The sequence below is a fragment of the Dipodomys ordii genome, unplaced genomic scaffold (assembly GCF_000151885.1).
Source record: "Dipodomys ordii isolate 6190 unplaced genomic scaffold, Dord_2.0 Scaffold34, whole genome shotgun sequence".
Lineage (NCBI taxonomy): Eukaryota > Metazoa > Chordata > Mammalia > Rodentia > Heteromyidae > Dipodomys > Dipodomys ordii.
In genome coordinates, this window is record NW_012267250.1 from 9064346 (window position 1) to 9087486 (window position 23141).

General features: G+C 39.3%; 1 protein-coding gene across 2 annotated transcripts in view; it reads right to left on the bottom strand.

The window, feature by feature from the left end:
* Rhobtb1 (Rho-related BTB domain containing 1) overlaps positions 1–23141 on the bottom strand; it is a 136788-nt gene that overhangs the window by 33542 nt on the left and 80105 nt on the right. For both annotated transcript variants that reach the window (XM_013017238.1, XM_013017239.1), the window contains exons 4-5: positions 5027–5228; positions 4113–4216 (exon numbers count right to left, since the gene is read on the bottom strand). In XM_013017238.1, the coding sequence (XP_012872692.1) occupies positions 4113–4216; positions 5027–5218 (296 nt within the window). In that variant the 5' untranslated portion in view covers positions 5219–5228. The remainder of the gene's footprint in view (positions 1–4112; positions 4217–5026; positions 5229–23141) is intronic.

Here is a 23141-nt window from a genome sequence, read left to right on the forward strand (position 1 = left end):
CCAACCTTGTCGAGTCACCCTGAGAATGAAGAAGGGCAGGGCCACCCAACAGCAACCAAAGACCTGGCTTACATGGGTAACCTTGATTAAAATGTAGCTGTTATCCTCACCAGTAGTAACATCAGCTTTATCAGCTGTCTGGAGGTTATCTGACCCGAAGAGAGAGTGGTGAAGGAGGTTCCAAGGAAAGAAAGCCACAAAGAGTTGTATTTATTTGTATGTGGCATGACTAGAAGAGAAAGCTTGAGGGGCCTGGCAGTCGTGTTGAAGAGAAAAGCACTGGAATATCTGAGTTGGAAAGAGAGAGAGAGAGAAAGAGAGAGAGGGACAGAGACACAGAGACACAGAGAGAGACAGAGAGAGAATGTGTACTGGTCTTCACAGTCCACATAGGACAATGTAAGGCTTAAAGTTGTACCAAAGGGAAATTTGAGAGAGGAGCCATCCTCTTTGTCTAGCTTTTCAGCCCCAGGTACCAAAGAGTAAACCTTTAAGTCTTAACAAATAAATGCTCCAGGGAAGACTGTTGGAGTGCTATGCCTTTAAGCAGAAAATGAGCAGCTGATCACAGCCGTGGTTACTGTATACAGTTTTGTTCCTGACATTTCAAAAGATCCAGAGAAGATCTTCAAAAGATCATCCAAAAGTGGATGGAGAGTAGGAGGTGGGAGGGAAGGCTAGAAGAGAGTTGGGGCCTTCACTCCCAAGAAAAGAGGGTCTGGCAGATCTCAGGCATGCTGAGTGCCAGAATGTTGATGTTAACTCGACTCCCTTTTCAGCTCCCTCCAATGGAAGGACCCCATATGGGTATTTTTTTTTCTCAGCTGGCTAGGTAACTTCCATTTCTGAAGGAAAAGGGTCAACTAGATGAGTTTTGAGATCTCTAGGTTCTGAGGCTTTACACAAATATGGAAGAACAAACAGAAACCCAGCTCACTGACATGGGGTTGTTTTCAGTTGCATGCTGTTTGAAACCAGGTGGTGGTAACCTGGCACAGAGGAAGGAGTCAGGAATCTGGAGAGCTGGGTGTGAACTTGCTTCTGAGACTCACAACTGGGCCAGCCACTGTGATAGACACACTCAGTTCTGTGCTCAGTTGTAGCGCTGTATCTCTGTTCCTGAAGAAATTAACTCATGTTGGCAAAGCTATTAGGATGTGGTGCACTGGAGCCATCTTGATTGGATACAAAAAAGTAGGCTAACTAGCTCTCTGTAAGTTATGAAGAGAGCAATAACAATCTGGTTATATTTAAATCATGCTAGAAACATTTCAAAGTCAAGTTGGCAGGCAGCTTACCACTGATAACCCGTTTGACCCAGAGGTCTGAGCTTGCCAGTGCCTAAGAATGTTTGAGGGGCAACTGCTGAGCTTCTTTTGTGCTTAGAAGCAGAGGAAGCACATGATGAGGTCTGAGGCATCTTGGTATGACTCTGGATTCTCTCACTGTCACTGAAGGAATCTAACCAAGCTATTTTAAAAAGGGTACCAAGTACCTTGTAATGTTTCACAGGCCAAAAGTTTATGAGTGTTATACATCCCAGTAACTTATAATTAAAAAAAAAACAGAGTTGGAAATTATGCTTTTGAACCAAACTGTCAGAAACAGTAATTACAATTCGCCACTCCTTCACCAAAGCTAAAAATGGAAGCTATTAAGAAATTAAACAGCTGTCCCCCAGCAATGCAGAGAACTGGTGTACAAATGAATAAAACGAGGCACAACTGCTGCTATCAGAATTTCCCATAAATCTAATTTTGGCAGTATATGATTGTGGGGTTACATATTTAGCATTTCCAGAAACATGTTTAGAGGTGAGCAGAGTGGCTCTGGTTTTTATGCTCTATTATAATAGTGGCAGGGTGTGTGACAGGGAGCCTGGGGGCTGTGGAGAATGGGAAAGGACTGAGGAAACACAAGGTACAAACATCACACACAGTGAGGCCACCAGGGGAGCAAGGCCAGAAACACAGGAGTGTTTCTCAAGAGACTCAAACTTGGCTTGAGGACTGCTTTTTGTTTTCATCCAATGAGGAACGGGTTACAACGGATGGTCCCCAACATTGCAGACAGGGAACCAGAACAATGCACTTTGATCTGATGGAGTCACAGGAAGGAGAAGCTTATTTTCATTGGGCGTGGACAAATACAAGCATGACATGTTGGTAAAATGACTCCAGCTATGTCAGGGAGCTGGATGAGGCCCCGCTCAGATCTGTGTGGGTCATGGTGTCATTGAACAGGAATGCCATGAAAAGAATGCAGCTTTTCTGTCACCACTTTAAGTGGTGGGGCCATATTAAAACTTGTTGTTTCAAACACATACATTTCAAGTGGCCACAAAACATTTGCAATATACTTGGTGGAGCCTAAGCCTAAATGTCTTGGTGAGCTCCTATCGTCAGATCCATCTTTGCATGACATTTTTCAGAAGTGCGGTTACAAAATGTCCTTTGACAATCTTTACATCTATTCTCAGTTCAAAGAAAGATATTCTTCTAGAACCGGCTTCCATGAAACCATAGATAACACAAACTTGACTGCATAGTACCAACAAACAGATACATTTATTAATATTTTTTATGTAGATCAACTGGACAAAGAAAAAACAACTGCACTAAGATAACAACCAAGCACATTATGTAAAGAAAACAACAACAACAACAAACCCCCAGGATATGTAGGAGATATGATATTGGCTATTAAGTTTAAAAGTTCTGATTACAAAAGAGCCAATGTAATCATGTTTTACTGACATAGGTCTCTTTTTTTTCCAGTCTCCTTGAACAAAATGGTCTGAGTCTCAGGCTCTTCCAGAACTATTTCCCAGTAGGGAAAACACTTCTAGCATTTTTTTTTTGGGGGGGTGAGGGGTGCTCTCATTAGCCTTTTTACTCAAGGCTGACACTCTACCTCACCTCTACTTCTGACTTTTTGCTAGTTAATTGGAGATGAGTCTCTCAGATTTGTTATCTCAATCCTCAGATCTCAGCCTCTTTAGTAGCAAGATTATGGGAGTGAGCCATAGGTACCCAGCCCGCTTTCAGAAGTTAACTCAATATTTTAGATCACTTTCATAAATGTCTGACAATCAGTTTAGTTTACAAATCTGTTTTTTTTTAACTAACATTTTTACTATAGTTGTGTGAACTGTATGGGTTCAGAGAGCTACCAGTTTGACGAGATGAAGAAACTTTCTAATACTTATTTCAATATTAAAGCATAAGTAACTCATGGGCTTGTGAGATAACATGGTGTTTAATGTTAAGAAGGGACAACTAAGCATGACACCTAAATTCTAAACTTAAAATATAATACATTAATTCACAATTAGTACCCCCCCCAATTTCTATCTAGAGAATGAAAACCATACTGTAACCTATCCACTAAGAGATACTCTGAAATACTAAGAGATACTCTGAGGAAAAGTAGCTAATTTTAAGGCACTCTATGTCCCTACTCATGTAACTTTTCTTTTACATTAATCTTCCCTTTGCTGGAGTTTTCCTTCTTTCTTTCCTTATTATTATTATTTACTGAAAAACAGACATTAGTTCATTTTGGAAACATGTCTTTGAAGGGCTTCAGAGATATTTTTCTTTCTTTGGAAAAACGACTTTCACATTAAAAAAAGAGAGTCTTTTCAGATAACACAAAGTCCAAAACAAGTAACATCAGATGCTTGCTAATATGGTCAAGAAAAAAAAAACCCCAACAACAAAAAACCCACAAAGAGATCTTTTGAAATAGGGCAGCCAAAGTGCTAAGATAAGTTGAAACATTAAAAAAAAAAAAAGAAAGCAAATGGAAGACCATTCAAAAAAGCCTCAAAGTGGCCCAAGGCTGGAGAGTGAAACAGAATCCTCCCCTAGCAAACCTCCCAGCTTCAGGAGCACTGGCTGTTTTCATGCAGGACTTCCTGAGTGGCATGGTGAAGTTTTTCTAGACAGCAGGAAACCCTATCTTCCTTTATATTCTTTTCTCAGAGGTAGCAGGACCCAATATATTTTCAAGGCCCTCTGATGCGGTTTTTGTTGAGTTGTAAACCAGCTGCTAGTTTTGCAAAGGAAATTGAACTCAGGCTCAAACACGATGCACTTGTCTTAGTTTACCTGCCATATGCAAAACGTCTGTCTTTGTGATGATCACCAAAAGTATCCCAAAGTCTAAGAGAAACGCTTACTTCATCGACAACATCCCGGGAACGCTCTAGGACCTGACAAGAGGAGAGAGAGGGGAGAGGGAGAGGTTAATCAGAGCCTCCCCAGGGGGAAGGAAGTCCAAGTCACCACCCCTCACTACCCCTCAACCCACTTGCACTGAGTTTCCTCCCTTCTGAAAATCACAGGACTTAAACCTCATTTGGGTACCATAGCCATACTCCCAAGGATGCACTTTGCTTTTGTTTTCTCCTGTAGCACTAAAGCAGAAAAGGTCAAAAGTTATGTATATAGGACCATACAAGATGATGTTAAGTGAAATGAATCCCAAGATAGAGACACAACTGTTTTTTTCTTGCTTGCTATTGTTTTTAACATATTTAAAATGCACTATGAGATTTTTTTTTTTTTGCTTCTTTTGTATGTGCTTCCCCCACGGTATAACCCCTGTTTTCACTGTATTTGATTTTGGTGCCCTGCATCTTGTATATACATTTTTCTAATTTGGAGAGGGGAAGGGGAACAACAAAATGCTGAAATAAGGATACAGGTTTATCCATTGTAACAATGAGATGTACAAGACATTATGTTGAAAACGAACTTTACAACTTGGGGGAAGGGAGGGCTTGGGAAGGTGGGGAGGGAAGGGATGGTAGGGGATAAACAGAGGAGGAGGTAACAATGCTCAATAGAAAATGTACTCATCACGTAACTGTAACCCCTCTGTACACTGTTTTTACAATTAAAAAAAAAGAAAAAAAGAAAAAAAAGCTTAATTTTCTTTGGTGTTTTAATTTTAGCCACCTTCCAGACCAGCAGACAGCAATGATGGCCTAAGGATTCTAAAGATACCTTGTATATCTTACCTCCTGGCAAACTCGGTACTGGTCGATCGCCCACACAGTTGGTACATGGGTGGCCAGCAGCTGGTACTGCGTCAGCGTGGTATTACATGCCCTGGCACAGATCAGACGTGTCTTCCCCACAGCATTGTCCCCCACGACCACACACTTGATGGTTTCAACGTTGGGCCTTTCGTAGTCCATGTCAGTGTCCATTTATAAAACTCTGCAGGAGGAAGATGGATGCCACATTAGACACACAGAAGCTTTCAAGAGCAATCCAAAACCAGAGGCGCTCAGAACAGTTTTGCTTTTGTCCAACCACGTCCTTGGAGGTACGCAAGCCTAGGCAAAGAAGCTTAGAAGTTCGTATGAAGCCTAGTTGAAACTCAAGCTTTCTTTTTATATCTCACCAAAGAACAAAAACACCAGACTGTTATTTTGACCCCAAACAGTTTATTCCGGTTAACATGTTATTTTCTCCTTGGTTTTCTCTAAACATAACCTGCCCACTGCAGATCTGTCCAGGCACTGTAAGGACAGCTGGCACACATTTATAGCTCACTTAGTTACTCATGTCTGTGGGCTGGTAAGACTGGTCACCTATAGGTTAACCTCTGAGAGGGCACTGGCTGTGCTGACAATATTAGTGCCTACTTCACTGCCGTGATCTTTGAATTATCCAATATCTGTTGCTGAGAGGCAGTTTTCTAAAAGTGCAAAGCTCTTAGACGACTCAGAGGGGAGCCAAGAAGGAGCTTAGGCTGTAAGATTGCTTGACGTTCAGAAAGAATAAACTGAACTGGGGCTGGGAAGGTGGTTCAGTGGTAGAGCGCTTGCCTTGCATGCCTGAGGCCCTGGGTTCGATTCCTCAGCACCACATAAGCAAAAAGAAAAAAGCCAGAAGTGGCGCTGTGGCTCAAGTGGTAGAGCGCTAGCCTTGAGCTGAAGAGCTGAGGGACAGCGCCCAGGCCCAGAGTTCAGGCCCCATTACTGGACCAAAAAAAAAAAAAAAACTGAACTGACACACTGAATTGAAATGCCTTTGTATAACTACTTAAAATTATGTACCAAAAAAAGAAGAAAAAACTTCAGCCTGAATCCTGAAATATTAACCAAATTAACTTACATTTCTTCATTTACTTACTTACATGAATCAAGTTAATAAAAATATTTTAAGAAGGCTTATTATACAGTGAGATTTTTTGTAGACTTTTTCTTTTCTTTTTCTTCCTTCAAGAAATCTGAAACATATGGTAAAAAATGCTTTTGCCAGGAAGAAGAGCCAAAGACAGCTAAAATGGGGTTGGTGAATATGGGATAAGGAGGAGGAGGAAGAGGAAGAGGAAAAGCCACTTCAGCCTAGCTTCTCTGGAGAAAGTCTCTCTATGTACCAGGAGCAGCCTCAGTTCAGGTAGCATCTGCATGGCAGACTGAGTTTGCAATCTGTAAGATTTTAATGAGCTGTAACTGCCCTTTTGAGGAAATCTATTATTAGATGGAAAAAACTGATAGATGGTCATTTTTAAGGAGCACATAATGGTTTTACCATGGTAAAGAAACCATGTGGAGTTGGGCATCAATATCTATCTTGCTGTGATCATAGCTACTCAGGAGGCTGAGATCTAAGGATTGTGTTCTAGAGCCAGGAAAGTCAATGAGTCTCTTATCTCCAATTAACTACCAAAAAGAAAGAAGTGGAGCTATGGCTAAAGTGACAGAATAGCAGCCTAGAGTGAAAAAGCTTCAGGACCATGCCCAGGCCCTGAGTTCAAGCCACAAGACCAGCACAAAAACAAAACAAAACAAAACAAAAAACAGCCCAAAGAAACTGTTCTAAGGAGAGACTATAGCAAAACTAGGTTGAATTCCACTGGTGTGAGAAAAATGCTAATTAGTGGGCTAAGGAACTACATGAAAGGAGACAAGGAATCATATTAGGAAGAACACATTTTCACATTTAGGATGGTTAGGAGATGGAATTACCACCTGAAATGCCATCACAGGAGGTGTTAAATCCAAGGTTAGAGGACAATTTGGCAGAGATGGGGAAGAGTGATCCCAGGAAGCAGATGTGATTAAGGTTAGGATTTTCTCTGTGGTTCCTACATCATGAATAGGCTACCTGGCAATATCTTTTCTGAATGTTTTGGGTGGAGTCTTCCACAAATTTCCAGTTTCGATAATCAGCCAAGTGTAGTGACTTCTAAAATTGAATCCTTTTAATACTGTGTGTTTAAATTTTGTGGTATTTTCACTTCCTTAACAATATAAAGTAGTGAAAAGAATGAATCTGGTATTAGACTAATATTTTTTAAATACACTACAGGGAATATGGACACTGGAGATGTTTGGTTGTCACAATTTGAAGGGCTACATTAAAAAACTACAGGCTATTGGAAGGCAGAGGCCAAAGATGCTACTGTTTAATATACCTCAATGCCCAGACAATCCTTCCACTCAACCCCAAATCACCTAATTCCAAATGTCATAGTACTGAGGAAAACAGCACTTTAGATGGCTGAGAGTCTGAATCCTAACCACCCCGCTTTCTAGCCATTTGACTTTGGATACATTCTACTTTCAAGGCCTCAGCCTTACGATCTGTTAGGTGGGAATTATAATACCATCCATCAACCTGAGGTTATTGTGAGGATTAAAGAAACAGATCTCATAAGTCCCTCCTGCAGTATCTGGCATATTGTTGGCTTCAAAAATTATAATTATGCACATAGCTGTTGACCTTTTCTGCTTGTCTCATAAGATTATCCTAGATGTATACTAGTTATTGCAAATAAGGGAAACCATGGGACCTATGTTTCTTTGGGTCTGGCTTACTTCACTTAATATAATTTTTTCCAAGTCTTTCCATTTCCTAACAAATGGGGCAATGTCCTTCTTTCTCATGGAGGTGAAAGCTATGTACATAAGACCATATGAGATGAGACTAAGCTAAATGAACCCCAAGATAGGGACTCAAGAGGTTTTATCTTTGTTGCTGTTGTTTTTAATGTACTATGTGATTTGTGTGTGTGTGTGTGTGTGTGTGTGTTCTTCCCCAATGGTATAACCCCTGTTTTCACTGTATTTGATTCTGGTGTCCTGTATCTTGTATATACATTTTTCTAATTTGGGGAGGGGAAGGGAAATAACAAAATGCTGAAACAAAGATACAGGTTGACCCATTGTAACAAGGAGTTGTTCAAGACACTATGTTGAAAATGAACTTACAACTTCGGGGTGGGGGTGGAGTTTGGGAGGTGCGGATGGAAAAAATGGTAGGGGAAAAACAAAGGAGGGGTAACAATGCTCAACGGGAAATGTACTCATTACCTTACTCATGTAACTGCAACCCTTCTGTACAGTATTTTATAATAAAGAAGATTTAAAAATTATAATTTTGGTACTGAAGATGAATGTTTTTAGATGACAACAAAATTGACCCAGGTGGGAAGCCAGGATTAGATGCAAATTCAAAACACTTAATAATGACAAAGATCTATAAAAATGGTAAAGTTTTGAAGCACTAGCAAGAGTGGTTCACTGAAAATTGAAGAATACAAACACAAGATGGCACATAGATGACCTCAAGCAAGGAAAGATGAACAAGTTTCAGATGTAAAGAAAGAGGTATAATAAGTCAGAAGAAAACAGTAGGGGGCTGGGAAGGTGGCTCATTGGTACAGTGCTTGCTTTGCATGCATGAGGCCCTAGGTTTGATTCCTAGGCACCATATAAGCAGAAAAAAAAGCTGGAAGTGGCATTGTGGCTCAAGTGGTAGAGCGCTAGCCTTGAGCTGAAGAGCTGAGGGACAGCGCCCAGGCCCAGAGTTCAGGCCCCACAACTGACCAAAAAAAAAGAAAAGAAAGAAAATAGAGTAGGAAAGGAAGATAAAACATTTTTATATGGCATTTATAGATTCCAATAAAAATGGCAACAATTGCTAATACTGTTTGATAAATAGCAATTGCTATTACTATGAGGTAGCCCAAATCAGGAACACATATTCCATTTGGAGTCTACAACTTGGAAGTTAGGTACAGCATTTTTAATGTCCAAAGTGGTTTAAAAAAAGCATGTTAGTCCTTTTGAGAGTAAATCTGATTTTTCAAAAATAGAAAACTAATCCCTAAACCTGGAGAAATGTTTAGATTTAATAAAAACTGAGATATGATCCTAAGAATACAGCATTGGTTTCCTTGTGGGCTTGCAAACTAGCTCTGATTACTAGAGAAGATCCTCTGATTGCTAGAGGAACCTCCTAAGTAATTTTCTTCACCAAAACATGGATGGAAAAGCCGTCTAGCTCTTACCGAAGATTTGGAGAGGGATAGAAACCCTTCAAGTTTGATGTTAAGGCTATGGTTATAAAAACTATCATCACTTCACTTATTTTTAGACGTATTTCCTGTAGGCCTAAGAAAGAATTTTTGGGTCCAAGGTAAGACTAACACTCATGAGTCTTCTAATCCCTGATGTAGACCAAAGTAAGTGCTACAGGTGCTGAGCTGGTGCATCTGGGACAATACGTGAGGGAGAATAAAAAGCAGAGTGGAATGAAATATTCATAGCCCACATCACTCGCTACAGATATGGAATTTCCAGGAAGCCTTGCAGAATTTCTAAATACTGAAATTCTTTTATTTGGGGGTAAAGATTTCTTTTTGTTTTGTGGTAATCAAAACATCATTTTAACAAAGTGAAATCTCAGCCAATGGGGTAAACTCATGTTCTACTTGCACTGTTGTAAATCAGTTGTTATACATAAACAAGTAAACATTAAATGATGGTAGTGATTATGAAAATATGCAGTTCTCTCCTTCTCTACTCATTATGGACTCTAATTTATTCATATCTAGCTCTCTTATGGTTGAATGAGCTCTTAGGACCATCTGGATAATGACTATCTGGCTCTATGATTTTCATTTACCTAGAATGAAAGGAATAAATATTATTCATTTAACACAGTTAATAAATGTCACCACCATAAATCCTGTTGAAGGAGGCCCTGTAGGTTTTAGATACATACCCAGAGAGACAAGAAAGGTAGAAAAGAAAAAGTTTGGAAGAACAAGCACTGGCAACCTGTTACAAGGTCAGTGTTGGTATATTCTTACTCCAAACTAACTTGAACTTCATTTGTGTGCTTGAACAAATGCTTAGCACATGGATGCCAAGAGTTAAAATGTATACCGAAAAGACCTACCTGCACATTGCCTGGATGTCAGAAGCATTAAGTTTATTTAGAAACCACAGGGGAAGAAGGTGGTGTGGAGCCTGCTCAAGTGTCTCTGGATGGCTACTGCTCTGGATACCGAGTGTTTACTAAAAAAGCTACATTCAGATAGAATGTCAACTAGGCTGAACATCCAGGATAATTGCTGCCTTAGACACGTGTCCTCATGATCCCCATGGTTATGCAAGGCTAAGGAACATCCAGCCCAGGGTCTGTATAAGGCCAATGAAATAATTTCTTAACATCTTTGCATAATGAGACCTATATTTCTCTTTGGCTGCCTGAGGTCTGTCCATCTCTACTGATCATTTTATATGAATTATGTAAATATCTAAGTGGCCTGTGGCAGAAAACAGGCAGACTGTACAAAATCCCATCCTGGGTGTGACTATTCCATACCTTCTCTGCCAAAATTATTGTCCTCCACTATATTTCAGACGACTACTTCCCATTCCCTGCTACCTCAGTGTTTATAATATGTCCACAGGATGGTGTATTCCACCCCCCTGCCTCCCAGTTTCTTTACTTCTCCAGTGCTGTGATTCTCAACACTCTCTGCTCTACCTATTCATCCTTATATCCATGTGTTGGATATCAGGCAATGCCTGACCAACATTTCCCCTCTCAAATACCAAATTTTAGAATCCCACTCTCAGAGTAGAGCACTGCAGCAACTCACATGGGCTGTTGTAGTCCATTTCCCTTCTGCTTGAACTTGTTGACTGCCTGGCTAAGAAGAACATGGTGGAAGGGTGCTAAGTAAGTGCTAGCATGTAGGCCTCTGAAGGTCCTAGACGTCCACCTTCTTCATGCTGTTCTAACACTACCTTAAAGCTAGCAGGCAGAGGCTGAGAATTCACATTGAGAGCCAAAGCAGCCAGGATGATGGCCACCACTAAATGCCAGATAATGTGCAATTATCCTGGATGTTCAGACTAGTTGACATTCTATCTGAATGTATTTTTATTAATAAACCCAAATGAAGCCATCAGGGATGCATCCAGATTTCTGAGGATCACAGAATATTGAGAAATAGTGTTATTGTTTGGGGGTGCCCACCTTTTTGTTAGGCAGTAGTAGTTAATAGAAACACACCCATAATACCTTACAAAAATCCTTACAAAAAAAAGACTCATGCTTATAATCCTAGGTACTAAGGAGGCTGAGCTCTAACAATAGAGGTTTGAAGCTAGTCAGGGAAAAAAAAAAGTCCCTAAAACAATCTTCTCCAATTAACCAGCAAAAAACTGCAAGTGAAGCTGTGGCTCAAGTGGTAGAACACTAGCCTGAGCAAGAAAAAAAACTCAGGAACAGTCCTTGAGTTCAAGCCCTGTATTGTCACATAAAACAAAACAAGCAAACAAATCATAAACATTATTAGGTGATATGCCATGCTTGGTACATCGTCTTTTATGCCAAGGGTAGAACATATACTCAATATATATTAAATGTGTGGTAGGCAAAATGGTGACCCTTTAATATCCATGTCTTAGTCCTTAGAATCTGAAAAGATGCTCAGGTTTCATGGCAGGGGAAACTAGTATTGCAGAAAGAAGCAAGATCTCTAATCAGATGACTTTAATATAAGGAGATTGTCCTGTTTTTTTTTTTTCTATTTGGGTCCAATGTAATCACAAGGTCTTTGTAAATGTGGAAGAGGCAGACAGGAGATCAGAGTTAGAATATGAAGATGCTTTTTTGCTGGCTTTAAAGATGGAAGAAAGGTCCAGAGAATGCAGGTGACCTCTAGAAGCTAGACAAGGTAAGGGAACAGAGTCTCCCTTATAGCCTCCAGAAGGAAAAAAGGAACATGCTCTGCCAATGTTTTAAGTTCAGTGACATCCACTTTAAACCTTTGATATTTAGAACTTGTAAGTTAATAAATGCGTGTTGCTTTCAAACATGAAGTTTTTGATAATTTGTTACAGCAGCAATAAGAAACTAGCACAGTATGCTTCAGGGACACAAAGGCCTGCCTTGAATTCCGAATGTTTATTACACCTTGATACTTTTACAGACGCCATTCTTTTTTTTTTTTTGTCAATCACCCTCTATTTCTTGTTTGGCTCAGAATTAGAAACCTAATTCATCTATCATCTCTAAAAGCTTTTCATCTTCCTCACAGACCAAATTTACTTTCTTGCCTGACCAATGATGGTTAGAGGAGAAAATTTGTGAATTTTTTATTTTTTATTTGTGGTTGTATCTTCCGAGTGCCATCTCATACACTTAATAGTTTTAAATATTTCTAGGGTACATTTACGTGCTAAATAGTTCTCTTCTATAAAGGCTTCCTGCCTACCTCCTCTGGTTCAAAGGCCAACTAATTTAATAGTGACTTTCTCTAATAGGGTCAATCACACTTAAAATATAGTGATGTAGCTGAATGTGACCTTAGCTGCTCTGGTCTGTTGTTTAAATCTCTTCTCTTCCTGTGGTGGTACCTCAAGCCCACCTGGAGTCCTTCAGTTGATACTTTCAAGGTATTTGGTGTCTATTTTATATGCAGGCTCCTGGAAAAGTCCATCTATTCCTTCACACTCTACTATTACATGACCTTTAGAGTCCAGGCCCCATAATTCACTATCCAGTGACACTGTGGTTGATGAAATCTAAGATGTGCCTGTGTGTCCCAATAGGTGCACTTAAGTATAAGGGCACAAATTGAATTCAGGTGATGGTAAAGGAATGCGTCTAATAGAAGGCCAGATAGGAGGGCTAGGAATGTGGCCTAGTGGTAGATTGCTTGCCTAACATGCATGAAACCTGGGTTTGATTCCTCAGTAGCACATAAATAGAAAAGTCTGGGAGTGGTGGTGTGGTTCAAGTGGTAGAGTGCTAGCCTTGAGCAAAAGAAGCTCAGGGACAGTGCCCAGGGCCTGAGTTTAAGCCCCTAGACTGGGGGGAAAAAGAAGATCAGATAGGAGGAATGGCAGGCAGAAGTAGTTGTCTTAAGATATTTCATTAGGGGCTTCCTGTCTGTTATGAATCACATGCCAATAGAAGATACTAACTCTTACTATGCCTTCTGCAGTATCCCTAATTTTAGTTGCTATTGTGATCAAGGCACGGAGAGCAATCTAAGGCACATAAAAGTGCCTGTGCATTCAATACGCCATTCAGCTGACATAGATAGTCTGAGTGATACTATTGAATCTCCACTCGTTCGCTTTTTCCTTCCAAAAGCATATAACCTAAACTTCAAGAAATAGTGGAGTTTGGCTATTAAGAAATACCAGTAGAACAAATTTTGGAGTATTTGAAGGGCTAGTTATGACAGAAAAGCTGAGAATTTTATATTGTTGACAGAAACAGAGGGGAAATGTTAAGAGTTGCATAATAGCTAGCCAGCAGCCAAGCTTCAACTCTGCAGGTTTCATTAGCCTGAGCTCTTAATCACCAGTCATAGGCAAGAGGGAGCTGTTTTACACATAAAGTAAACATCTTGGCTGGAATGGCAAATGAGTTCAGAGCTGGAAAAGAGATGGTAAGGCTAAGCTGGACTTCCTCAAGTCCAAATTTCACAGAACTAAATCACTAGCTTAACCTTTCTTCCTTTCAAAGGCCATAGAATTAATCATTTCAACCAATAATATCTCTTTTCAATTGAGTGTTCTGATTTTTAAAAAAAAGAAAGGCAAGTAACAAGATACTGCATCCAAGTTCATGTATGCAAGTAATACAGAGCCACCTTTTGATGCTCGCAAGCACTGTTTTATATATCCACTCATGATCCTCTCCAGAGCCCTGTGATAACTAGATGCACACAAGGTTGTGCTCTCTATTTTTATTTAAAACTCAAGGTCAGTGGGGAAAGTGATCCAGGAATAGAAATGTGCTTTCTCGTCTACCTCTCATGACCTTAATGAATACTGCCCAAATTAAAAAATAAAAATAAAACAACTTTGAGAAATAGAACCTCTGGATCAGAATAAAACCAATGGTTTTTAAACACTGAATATACGGTAACTGATGTACAGTCAAGATACTTCCACTTCAATGTTTGTGCTTTGAGTAATCAGCACACCTTATATGTGCTGCTGTGATTTGGGGGAACAGGAGACAGAAGTTAAATCAAGAAGAATAAGATGATTTTTTTTGTCCATGTGTATAGATTTTGTATTTCTAACATGTTTGTGATTATATAGACTTGTTAGAGTTGTTTGTTATTTCCAGTCTTTACACTGGAAAAATAATTTACTTTATGATTTTACCTAGCATTTTTTTTAGTGATGAGATTTGCATTGATTATATTATAATGAGGCCAGGGGTGTGTCTTGTCCTCACAGACTTCAGAGTCAGTTGGGGGAGAACAGATAGAAGGCAAATGAAAACCACAGATTTGCTAAGTTCCTTGAAGGAAAATAACAGGCTTTGGTGAGAGAAAACATCACAGGTGGAGGCATGGAGGTCAGACAAGAGAGACATCTATAAGGGGACCCTATTTTTCTGCTCACCCAAGACCAAGAAAGGTTCAGTCTAGAGGCAGAGGAGACATCAGGCCAGGGTTGCTCAAGTGATGGTTGCTAGGAAGAGATGAGATTAGAAAAGCAAGCCAGATCATACACAAGGGCTTTTATGCCATAGTCAGGGATCTGGGTTTTATTGCAGATGCAGTGGGAAGTGCTGAAGTGTTTCAATCAGGGAGTGACAGGTACTGGATTGCTTTATAAAAGTATCACTGATATTACAAGATTGCTGGGCAAAGAACATATTGGGTTAGAACATGACTATGGGCAGAAGGACCAATTTGGAAATGCATAAAGTCTCCAGTTCTCCGGGACAGAACAGATGGTGGCTATGACCAGGGTAAAATACACAGAGGTGAAGTCAAGTGGACAAATTCATGTTATATTTTGGAAAAAGTTCTACATTCTTTACACTGTCTTCTAGGGTATTTATCAAATGCTGGTTTTCAAATGCTGATTTGTAAGACAGATAATTACCCATATATCTATGCATATATATATTCTATTTCCACCTCACTGAGATGATAAATTTTTGGTGAAAAAAATGTATTTCTCAATGTTCAAATATTTTCCTGGTGCCTTGCCTCTTTTGCAGCCTTCAATAAATGTTTGTTGAACTTGAAAACAAGCAACTCCTCACTTGCGCTAGGAAGCTTGCAGCTAGGGCTGGCAGATGACTTGCTCTCTCTCTCTCTGTCTCTGTCTCTGTCTGTCTGTCTGTTTCTGTGTGTCTGTGTGTCTGTCTGTTTGTCTCTCTCTCTCTCTCTCTCTCTCTCTAGTGATTGATCATCAAACTGTGACCTCCTAGAACAGCAGCATGTGGCTAAGCCTGTAGTTGGTGAGAGAAACACCTTAAGGGACATCTGTGTGGCTCATCATGACAGCGGTATTGACAGATGGCATTATACCCATGGTTGTTCCCTAACAGGAAGTGTATCAGTAATCACGGGAACCACCAAGGACCAAGGACCAGGTTCCTTCACTTTCTAGGAAGTCAGGGGGCACGACAGCATTCCAATAAATGCAGGCAGGATGAGGCAGGGAGTCTGGTGTTAGGAAAATAAAAGAATGCATTGTTCATTGTGCTCTAATGCCTAGAACCAACGCATGGCTCTCAATAATATTTGCATATAAAATGATCATGAAGTTCTCATTCATTTTTAGACTAACTCAGGGTAGTTTCCAACTTTTCTTGGTGAGTCACCGTTTGGCTGGAAAAGAGAAAAGGGAGGCTCATGGAGAAACTACATATGGAGAATGATTTATAAATGATGTGAAAAGAGTTCATTATAGCTCTACAAGGCCCGGGTTGTAAAATGCAATTAGCTGGATTTCAGGGTAAGATAACAATAAATGCACAGATGCCTTGGACTCCTGTCCACAAATTACATCAATGAGATTAGCCTTCTTTTATCCAGTCAGAAGACTCTAGGCGGAACCAGAAACTAAGGATTAGAACTAGCCAGAAACTGGAAGGCTGTGATCCAAATTCACTTCCATGGGGCCAAGGGAGAAACACTGAAAACCAGCACACTGCTGATTCAAGCCAGTCTTTGCCTTCTGACAAGTCTTTACCACAGGTGCCCATATTCTAGAGTAACAAATGCTGCATGGACTTGGGGTGGTTGGGAAGCCAGTAGAAAGCCATTGGGAGTCTAGCAAGCTGCCTTTGGCATGGAGTAATCCCCATAAGTGCCCCAGCTGAAGATGGACCAGTGACAGATATGACAGTATGAAACTAGCTCCTTTTGTTCTGTTTTCTCCCTGGTCTCCTCAAATAGACCCTCTGTTTTGACACTGTGACACAAGTGACTGACTCCTATTATCATTAATGCATTAAAGGTTGGGTGGCAGTTTGTAGTCCCTAACAGAGGACAAATATTGGGATATATTCTGTACTGGTGACATTTTTCACTAATATCCTTATGTCTCTCCACCAACTCCACATCCACTAGCTTCACTTACTTTCTCTGGAATTGGATAGTTTCCTGACCCTATCAGAGCTTTATCTTTGACCCTGACAGAGCCTAAGGTTAGACAAACATTTAGAGTATACTTCAACTCTTAGACAGCATAAATACTTTGTTTTGTATGGATGGAGTAGGCAAGTGCCATCCAATATGTGATCCATTAAAACACTGAAGCATAGAAGGGAATGAATAACTATCTAAAGGAAGGGAGGAAAGATCTTGCATTGGATGAGAGATAACAGTACCTTAAAAAATATCTGATGTAAAAGAAGCCAATGCATAAATATAATAAATAGAAGGTGAAGTAACAGAACCATGTGTGAATGAAAATGAGGTAAAAGACCATGCATGAAATACAAAGTTGTCAAGTTAAAAAGTAAACACAGTAGCAACAGCATACCACAGACTTGAGAATGTAGTGAAGTTAATTAGTGAAGAATAGGCCAGACATGAGAAAGTCTCTTTAAATGCAGAAGTAAAGGTCATCTGAAAATGATGTGACAGAAATGATGAGTAGAGTAGCTGTCCAAATGCAGTCTCCTGGACTGTAAGTGTTCCTGAGAAACTAGGCAGGGAAGAAGGATTTAACAGCGTAAAAAAATTCCCACTTCGGGGCTGGGAAGGTGGCTCAGTGGTAGAGCACTTGCCTTGCATGCCTGAGGCCCTGGGTTCGATTCCTCAGCACCACATAAACAAAAAGAAAAAAGCCGGAAGTGGCGCTGTGGCTCAAGTGGTGGAGCCCTAGCTTTGAGCTGAAGAGCTGAGGGACAGCACCCAGGCCCAGAGTTCAGGCCCCATGAACGGACCCTCCCCACCCAAAAAAATTCCCACTTCCAAAAAAAGAAAAACAAAAGAGAAAAAAAAAGTAAGGGCTTTGAAGAAAGTGAAGGAACAGGAAGAAAAATCAAAGCAAAACTCCAAATGTACAAACCTTTTTAGAAAAATGTGTAAACATTGATGGCAAAAAAATGTGAAAGGATTCTATCTGTATCTTATTAAAGCACCTTCTAAAACTAAAGTCCAAAACAGTCTAAGGAAATAATAACATGGACAACCATAAATATCAGCCATACCTTGTTTTTGTTTCATTTTTTTTACTTTCAAAAGATTGGTGTTTGTATTACTCGCCTGTTGTTTTTAAAAATTTTTTAAATTATTATAAAGGTGGCATACAGAGGGCTTACAGTTACGTAAGTGAGGTAAAGAGTACATTTCTTTTTGGACAATGTCACCCCTCCCCTGCTCGCTCTCCAGGTGTGTTTCTTTTCCTTTTTTGATAGTTTTGCATCCCTGTGTGTGCATTTTGCCTTTTTTTTAAGACCTTAAAAAAAAGACATAGCAGCAAATATCTACATTAGGTCAAATGGATATATATGTGATGGCAACCTAAATTATGTTTAGATATTTGAGACTCGAGGAAAAACCACAGGCCTTATGAGAAATTAAGTTGCTCAAATATACGAAGAGAAATGCATAGTGATAATTGGAAAAAAAATAGCTTTAACGTATGGACACTCATATCAACAGAAAAACATAAGACCAACTTATATTAGTTATTTTTCATTTGGTTACAAACCTATATAAAATTATCTGTAAAAGGTAACAAGGAATGCAAAATGGGCAGCTTTTAGTAGTAATAATCAGCCTTAATAAGTCATAGCATATGACTTTATAAGTAGACGGAAAAATTTCATGAGAACAGTTGAGATACAGTATATGGGGTGAATGAATGTCAGACTAAGAGAACAAAATGAATCATACTATATGGAGGATTTGAATAATTAATAATGGATTAAATTAACAGATACCCCATGTATTCTCAGACCAATAAGAATTTTCTTTCAAGTGTTTTGCATTCACTGTGTTAGAAGGACAAAAATCCCCTTAAGTATAAGATGTATGAACCAAATTCTCAGATCACAAATAAGCTAATGAAAAACTAAAGGAAACATTTTACAAACAAAAAAAAATTTTAAAAAACCCAAAACCAAAAATGAAACAAAAAACCCACTAGCAACAGCAACACCACCCTTAGATACTTTAACAATACATTCTGATATATCCATCTAAGGAAATAACTATAAATAGTAAAGACCAAATATAAAGGACATCTGTAGGAAGAATAAGAAAAAAGAAAGAAAAGAATTTAAACACATGGCAGGTGGGGCAGTAGTTAATTAAGGCACTTGCTATGACATCAGACAAATTACTTAACCTAAGCCTCTGTGTCTTTACCTGTAAACTGAGGATAATGACCTCTTTCGATGGGTTCCTGGGAAGGCTAAGTTAGATAATTCTTGTAAAATACTTTAATCCCTGTGTCTGGCATTAAGAGATCAGTGAGTCTGATGTACTGAGGTTGTCATTTAAGTTACGTGAAGAGTGTATAACCACAGAGAGAAATGCTTATGCTATGCACTAAGGGAAACGAGTAGAAATAAAATTGATAAGCCACATAGGACAGCTGAACACGTGTCACTTCCATAGCTCGAGGCCCCCTCCTTCCTTCACAGGAAGTACCAGTTCAACACAGTAACACAGCAGACAGACACAAATAGGACTCTCAAAGCTGTGAAGACAGTGTGGGTACACAGTAATGGAGGGGAGAGTTACCTCATGTATCTATCACACACCTTGCAGGCCAACTCCTGAAAAGTCTCTGTGGTGTTTCCTGACAGGGTCTCCTTCTTGTTTCGCCACCTGTTGATCTTTTCCCCCTCAGTGTTTTTCTCCATCCCCTTCTGCAGGGTGACTACTGTGCTCTGCTTGTCTTCTTCACATTTCTATTCATTATTCCATTACTCTCTGTACCAATTAACTGGATCTTCCCTGTGAGCCACTCTTTCTGAGGTTGGGAAATGGGGAGGGTACTAATACACAATTGCTTGGAAAGTAATAATGTAACAACTGTCTCTGTCATCTAATGAAAGATATCAACATCTTTCCCTGCAACAATAATACATGGGGGATGAAATTGAAGGACATACAGTAGTCGTGGATAAGAGCAATAACTTGTTCCTAACTTTGCTACTTTAGTTTCCATAACTACAATGGACGTTAATGAATATTTTAAAGGTGAGACAGCATTCACATGCTATAAAACTTACTTCTTTAAAGTGGAAAACTAACCCAGTATGATTTTTCTTTTCTTACGAGCACAAAGTTGGGCAACTACACTTAGTAGATAATTGCAGAATATTTTCATCATTCCACAAAACAGCCTTGGACTCATTGCCAGTCACTCCCCAGCTTTTATCTCCTCCAGCCCTAGCAACCACTAATCTGCTTTCTGTTTCTGGACTTGCCTATTCTAGACATTTCCTACACAAGGAGTCATACATTCCGTAGTCTTCTGCATCTGTTTTCTTCCACTTAAGTTTTCAAGTTTATTCATGTGGTAGCCTGTATCTGAACATCACTACTCTTTCTGGCGGAGAAATATTCATTTCTACAAGCGGATATTAAATTGCACCAAAGGTTTTAATTGTGATAGTTACATACATGCATATAATGTATTCAATCATACTCCATTACTACTTTATCCCCCATGTTTTTTTTATAAATCTTTAATGGATATGATTATTCTATTTTCAAACAAATATGTAACAAACTTCAATCACATTCACCTCCCATCACCCTTTCCTTTACTCTTCACTCTCTCTCTTCCTGGTTCTCTTCTCCAACTGTCCCCGTTTTACAATTATGTCACACAGTAATATTAATATCCCTAGATTAATTACTTTTCTAATAGGGACACAATTTAGAGTCATAAAAAAAGCAATAACTACATGCATCTAGCCACGGAATGTTAATTCTACCGAGAAGATGCTCTTACGGTATAGTAATAAAAATGATTTTGATGTATAAACTATTTTTGTTTTAAACCACATATCTATTAAAATAACATAGCAAGCCTGACAAACTTGTTTCCTTTCTGACTCAAATAAAAAAGTGCAGGAATCCAAATGCCATTTTGCTGGGTATCAGATATAGAAATTGAACTGAATGAAAAGACAGCTAAGCTATGCAGGACAAATGCACACAATTCTAGTTCAAGCCAGAGAAAAAAAAATTCTTGCCTTTAAGATTTTGAGCATTCAAAGAAAATATTTGTGGTAAACAAAATAAAACATTTTATGGCATAAGCCTAGCACATGAAATATGCTGTGGAAATCAATTGTTATTTTAATCTTAAATCAATAATATAGTATATAATTCATCTGCACATTCATTAAGAAGAAAGTAGTTCTAAGTCTGTTACATGCAGGCCATGCATATATTTGTGTCCCTGAAAATCACAAAGGCATCAATATTGGTGCACACGCATGCATGAACTTTATAGGACAATCATTGCTTGGGAGGACAGACTTCCATAAATCAAATCAAAACTGACAGAAGTTAGCTTAAGTAATGATTCAGTAAAAAAAAAAAGGAAGAAAGAAAGAGAGAGAGAGAGAAAGGAAGGAAGGAAGGAAGGAAGGAAGGAAGGAAGGAAGGAAGGAAAGACAGAAACGAAAAGAAAACTCGGATCCTGAGCAGGGTACCAGTGCCTTGCACTTGCAAACCTAGCTATTAGGTGGAGCAGATCTGGAGGATTATAGTTTGAGGCTAGCCAGGCCAGAAAAGTTTGCTCGATTCCATTCACAAAATAACAAGCATAAAACAGGGCTGAACGGGTTCAAGTGGTAGAGTGCCAGCAGAGCTAGCAAGCTGAGCAAGTGTGAAGGCCAGAGGTCAACCTCAATAACTCAAAAAAAAAAGGCAAGGAGGTGAGTTAAATTCTGTAAATGAAGGACTCATTTCAGACATAGAATTTCGTGTTTCAATCACACCGAGTGTGCAGTAGAATTGCCATCAGAGGCAGGGTGCTGGTGGTATTCTGGCTCTTGGTTTTACTGCAAGTTCTATAAGAATGTTAAGTTTGTGAAACAATGCATCAAGCTGTATCTTTACATTCTGTAGGCATTTCTCTATGCATGTTTTACTTCAATTTTTTTCAGTTTATTCTTCTTATATTTCCACATTTCACTGAAGGTTTTTTTTTAATTTTTAATTTTTATTGTCAAGGTGATATACACATGGGTGACAGTTATGTTAAGTAAGGTAGTAATTACATTTCTTATCTTACTTGTTACCTCTTCCCTTACTTCAATTTTTAAAGTTATTTTTCTTTTTTTAAAATAGAGCATAAGAGGCCAGGTGTTAGTGGCTCATGCCTATAATCCTAGCTACGCAGGAGGCCAAGATCTGAGGATCAAGGTTTGAAGCCAACCTGGGCAGAAAAGTCTCAGTGAGACTCTTATCTCCAATTAACTACTCAAAAACCAGAAGTGGAACTGTGGTTCAAAGTGGTAGACTGCTGGCCTTGAGCAAAAGAGTTCAGGGACAGCACCTAGGCTCTGAGTTCAAGCCCCACAAGTGACAAAATAAACATAAAAGTAGAGCAGAAAAGATCCTAGACATTGATTTTTGTGTCTGGATAATCTTATATAGATGGGCCTTAGTGAAGGGCTGGATCAGGAGATTTTGTCAAGTACTGGTAATAAAAGTACTGGTCAAATCTTTTTTTTTTTTTAATTGTGAAAATACCGTACAGAGGAGTTACAAGGTAATGAGTACATTTCTTATCAAGCATTGTTGCCTCCTCCTTTGTTTCCCCTTCCCATCCTTTCCCATCTCTCCCCACCCCCACCCCCACCCCCCCCAGTCAAAGTTGCAAAGTTCGTAATGACTTGTATATCTCATTGTTGCAATGGGTCCACCTGTATCCCTATTTAAACAGTTTGTTTTTTTCCCTTCTCCTCCACAAATTATACCAAATCAAATACAGTGAAAGCAGGAGTTATACTGTGGGGGAGGGACATACAAAGCAACAAAGAAATATCTTATAAATATGTTAGAAACAATCGCAAGAAAGAAAAAGCATTTGAATCCTTATCTTGGGGTTCATTTCCCTACCATCAACTTATCTGACTTTTTCTGCTTGTTCAGACATATACTAGTTATTGCAAATAAGGGAAACCATGGGACTTATGTTTCTTTGGGCCTTGCTTACTTCACTTAATATAATTTTTTCTAAGTCTTTCCATTTCCTAACAAATGGGGCAATGTCATTCTTTCTGATGGAGTCATAGAATTCCATTGTGTATATATACCAACGTTTTCTTGATCCACTCATCTACTGAGGGGCATCTGGGTTGGTTGTGTATCTTAGCTATGGTAAATAATGCTGCAATAAACATAGTTGTGCCAGTAGCTGTAGTATGGTCTTGTCTGTGATCATTTGAGATGTCAAAGTGGCCAGTGCTTGTCTGAAAAAGCTAAGGTTAAGTGTGAAGAGAACAGGTGCTTAAGAACCATCCCTGGTGACAGGAAGTCTCCACAGTGCTTTGTAGGAAGTGATTCACTGAAAGAATTCTCTGACGATGTCAGTAGGTCAGTTTCTGTAGTATCATGGAGATCAC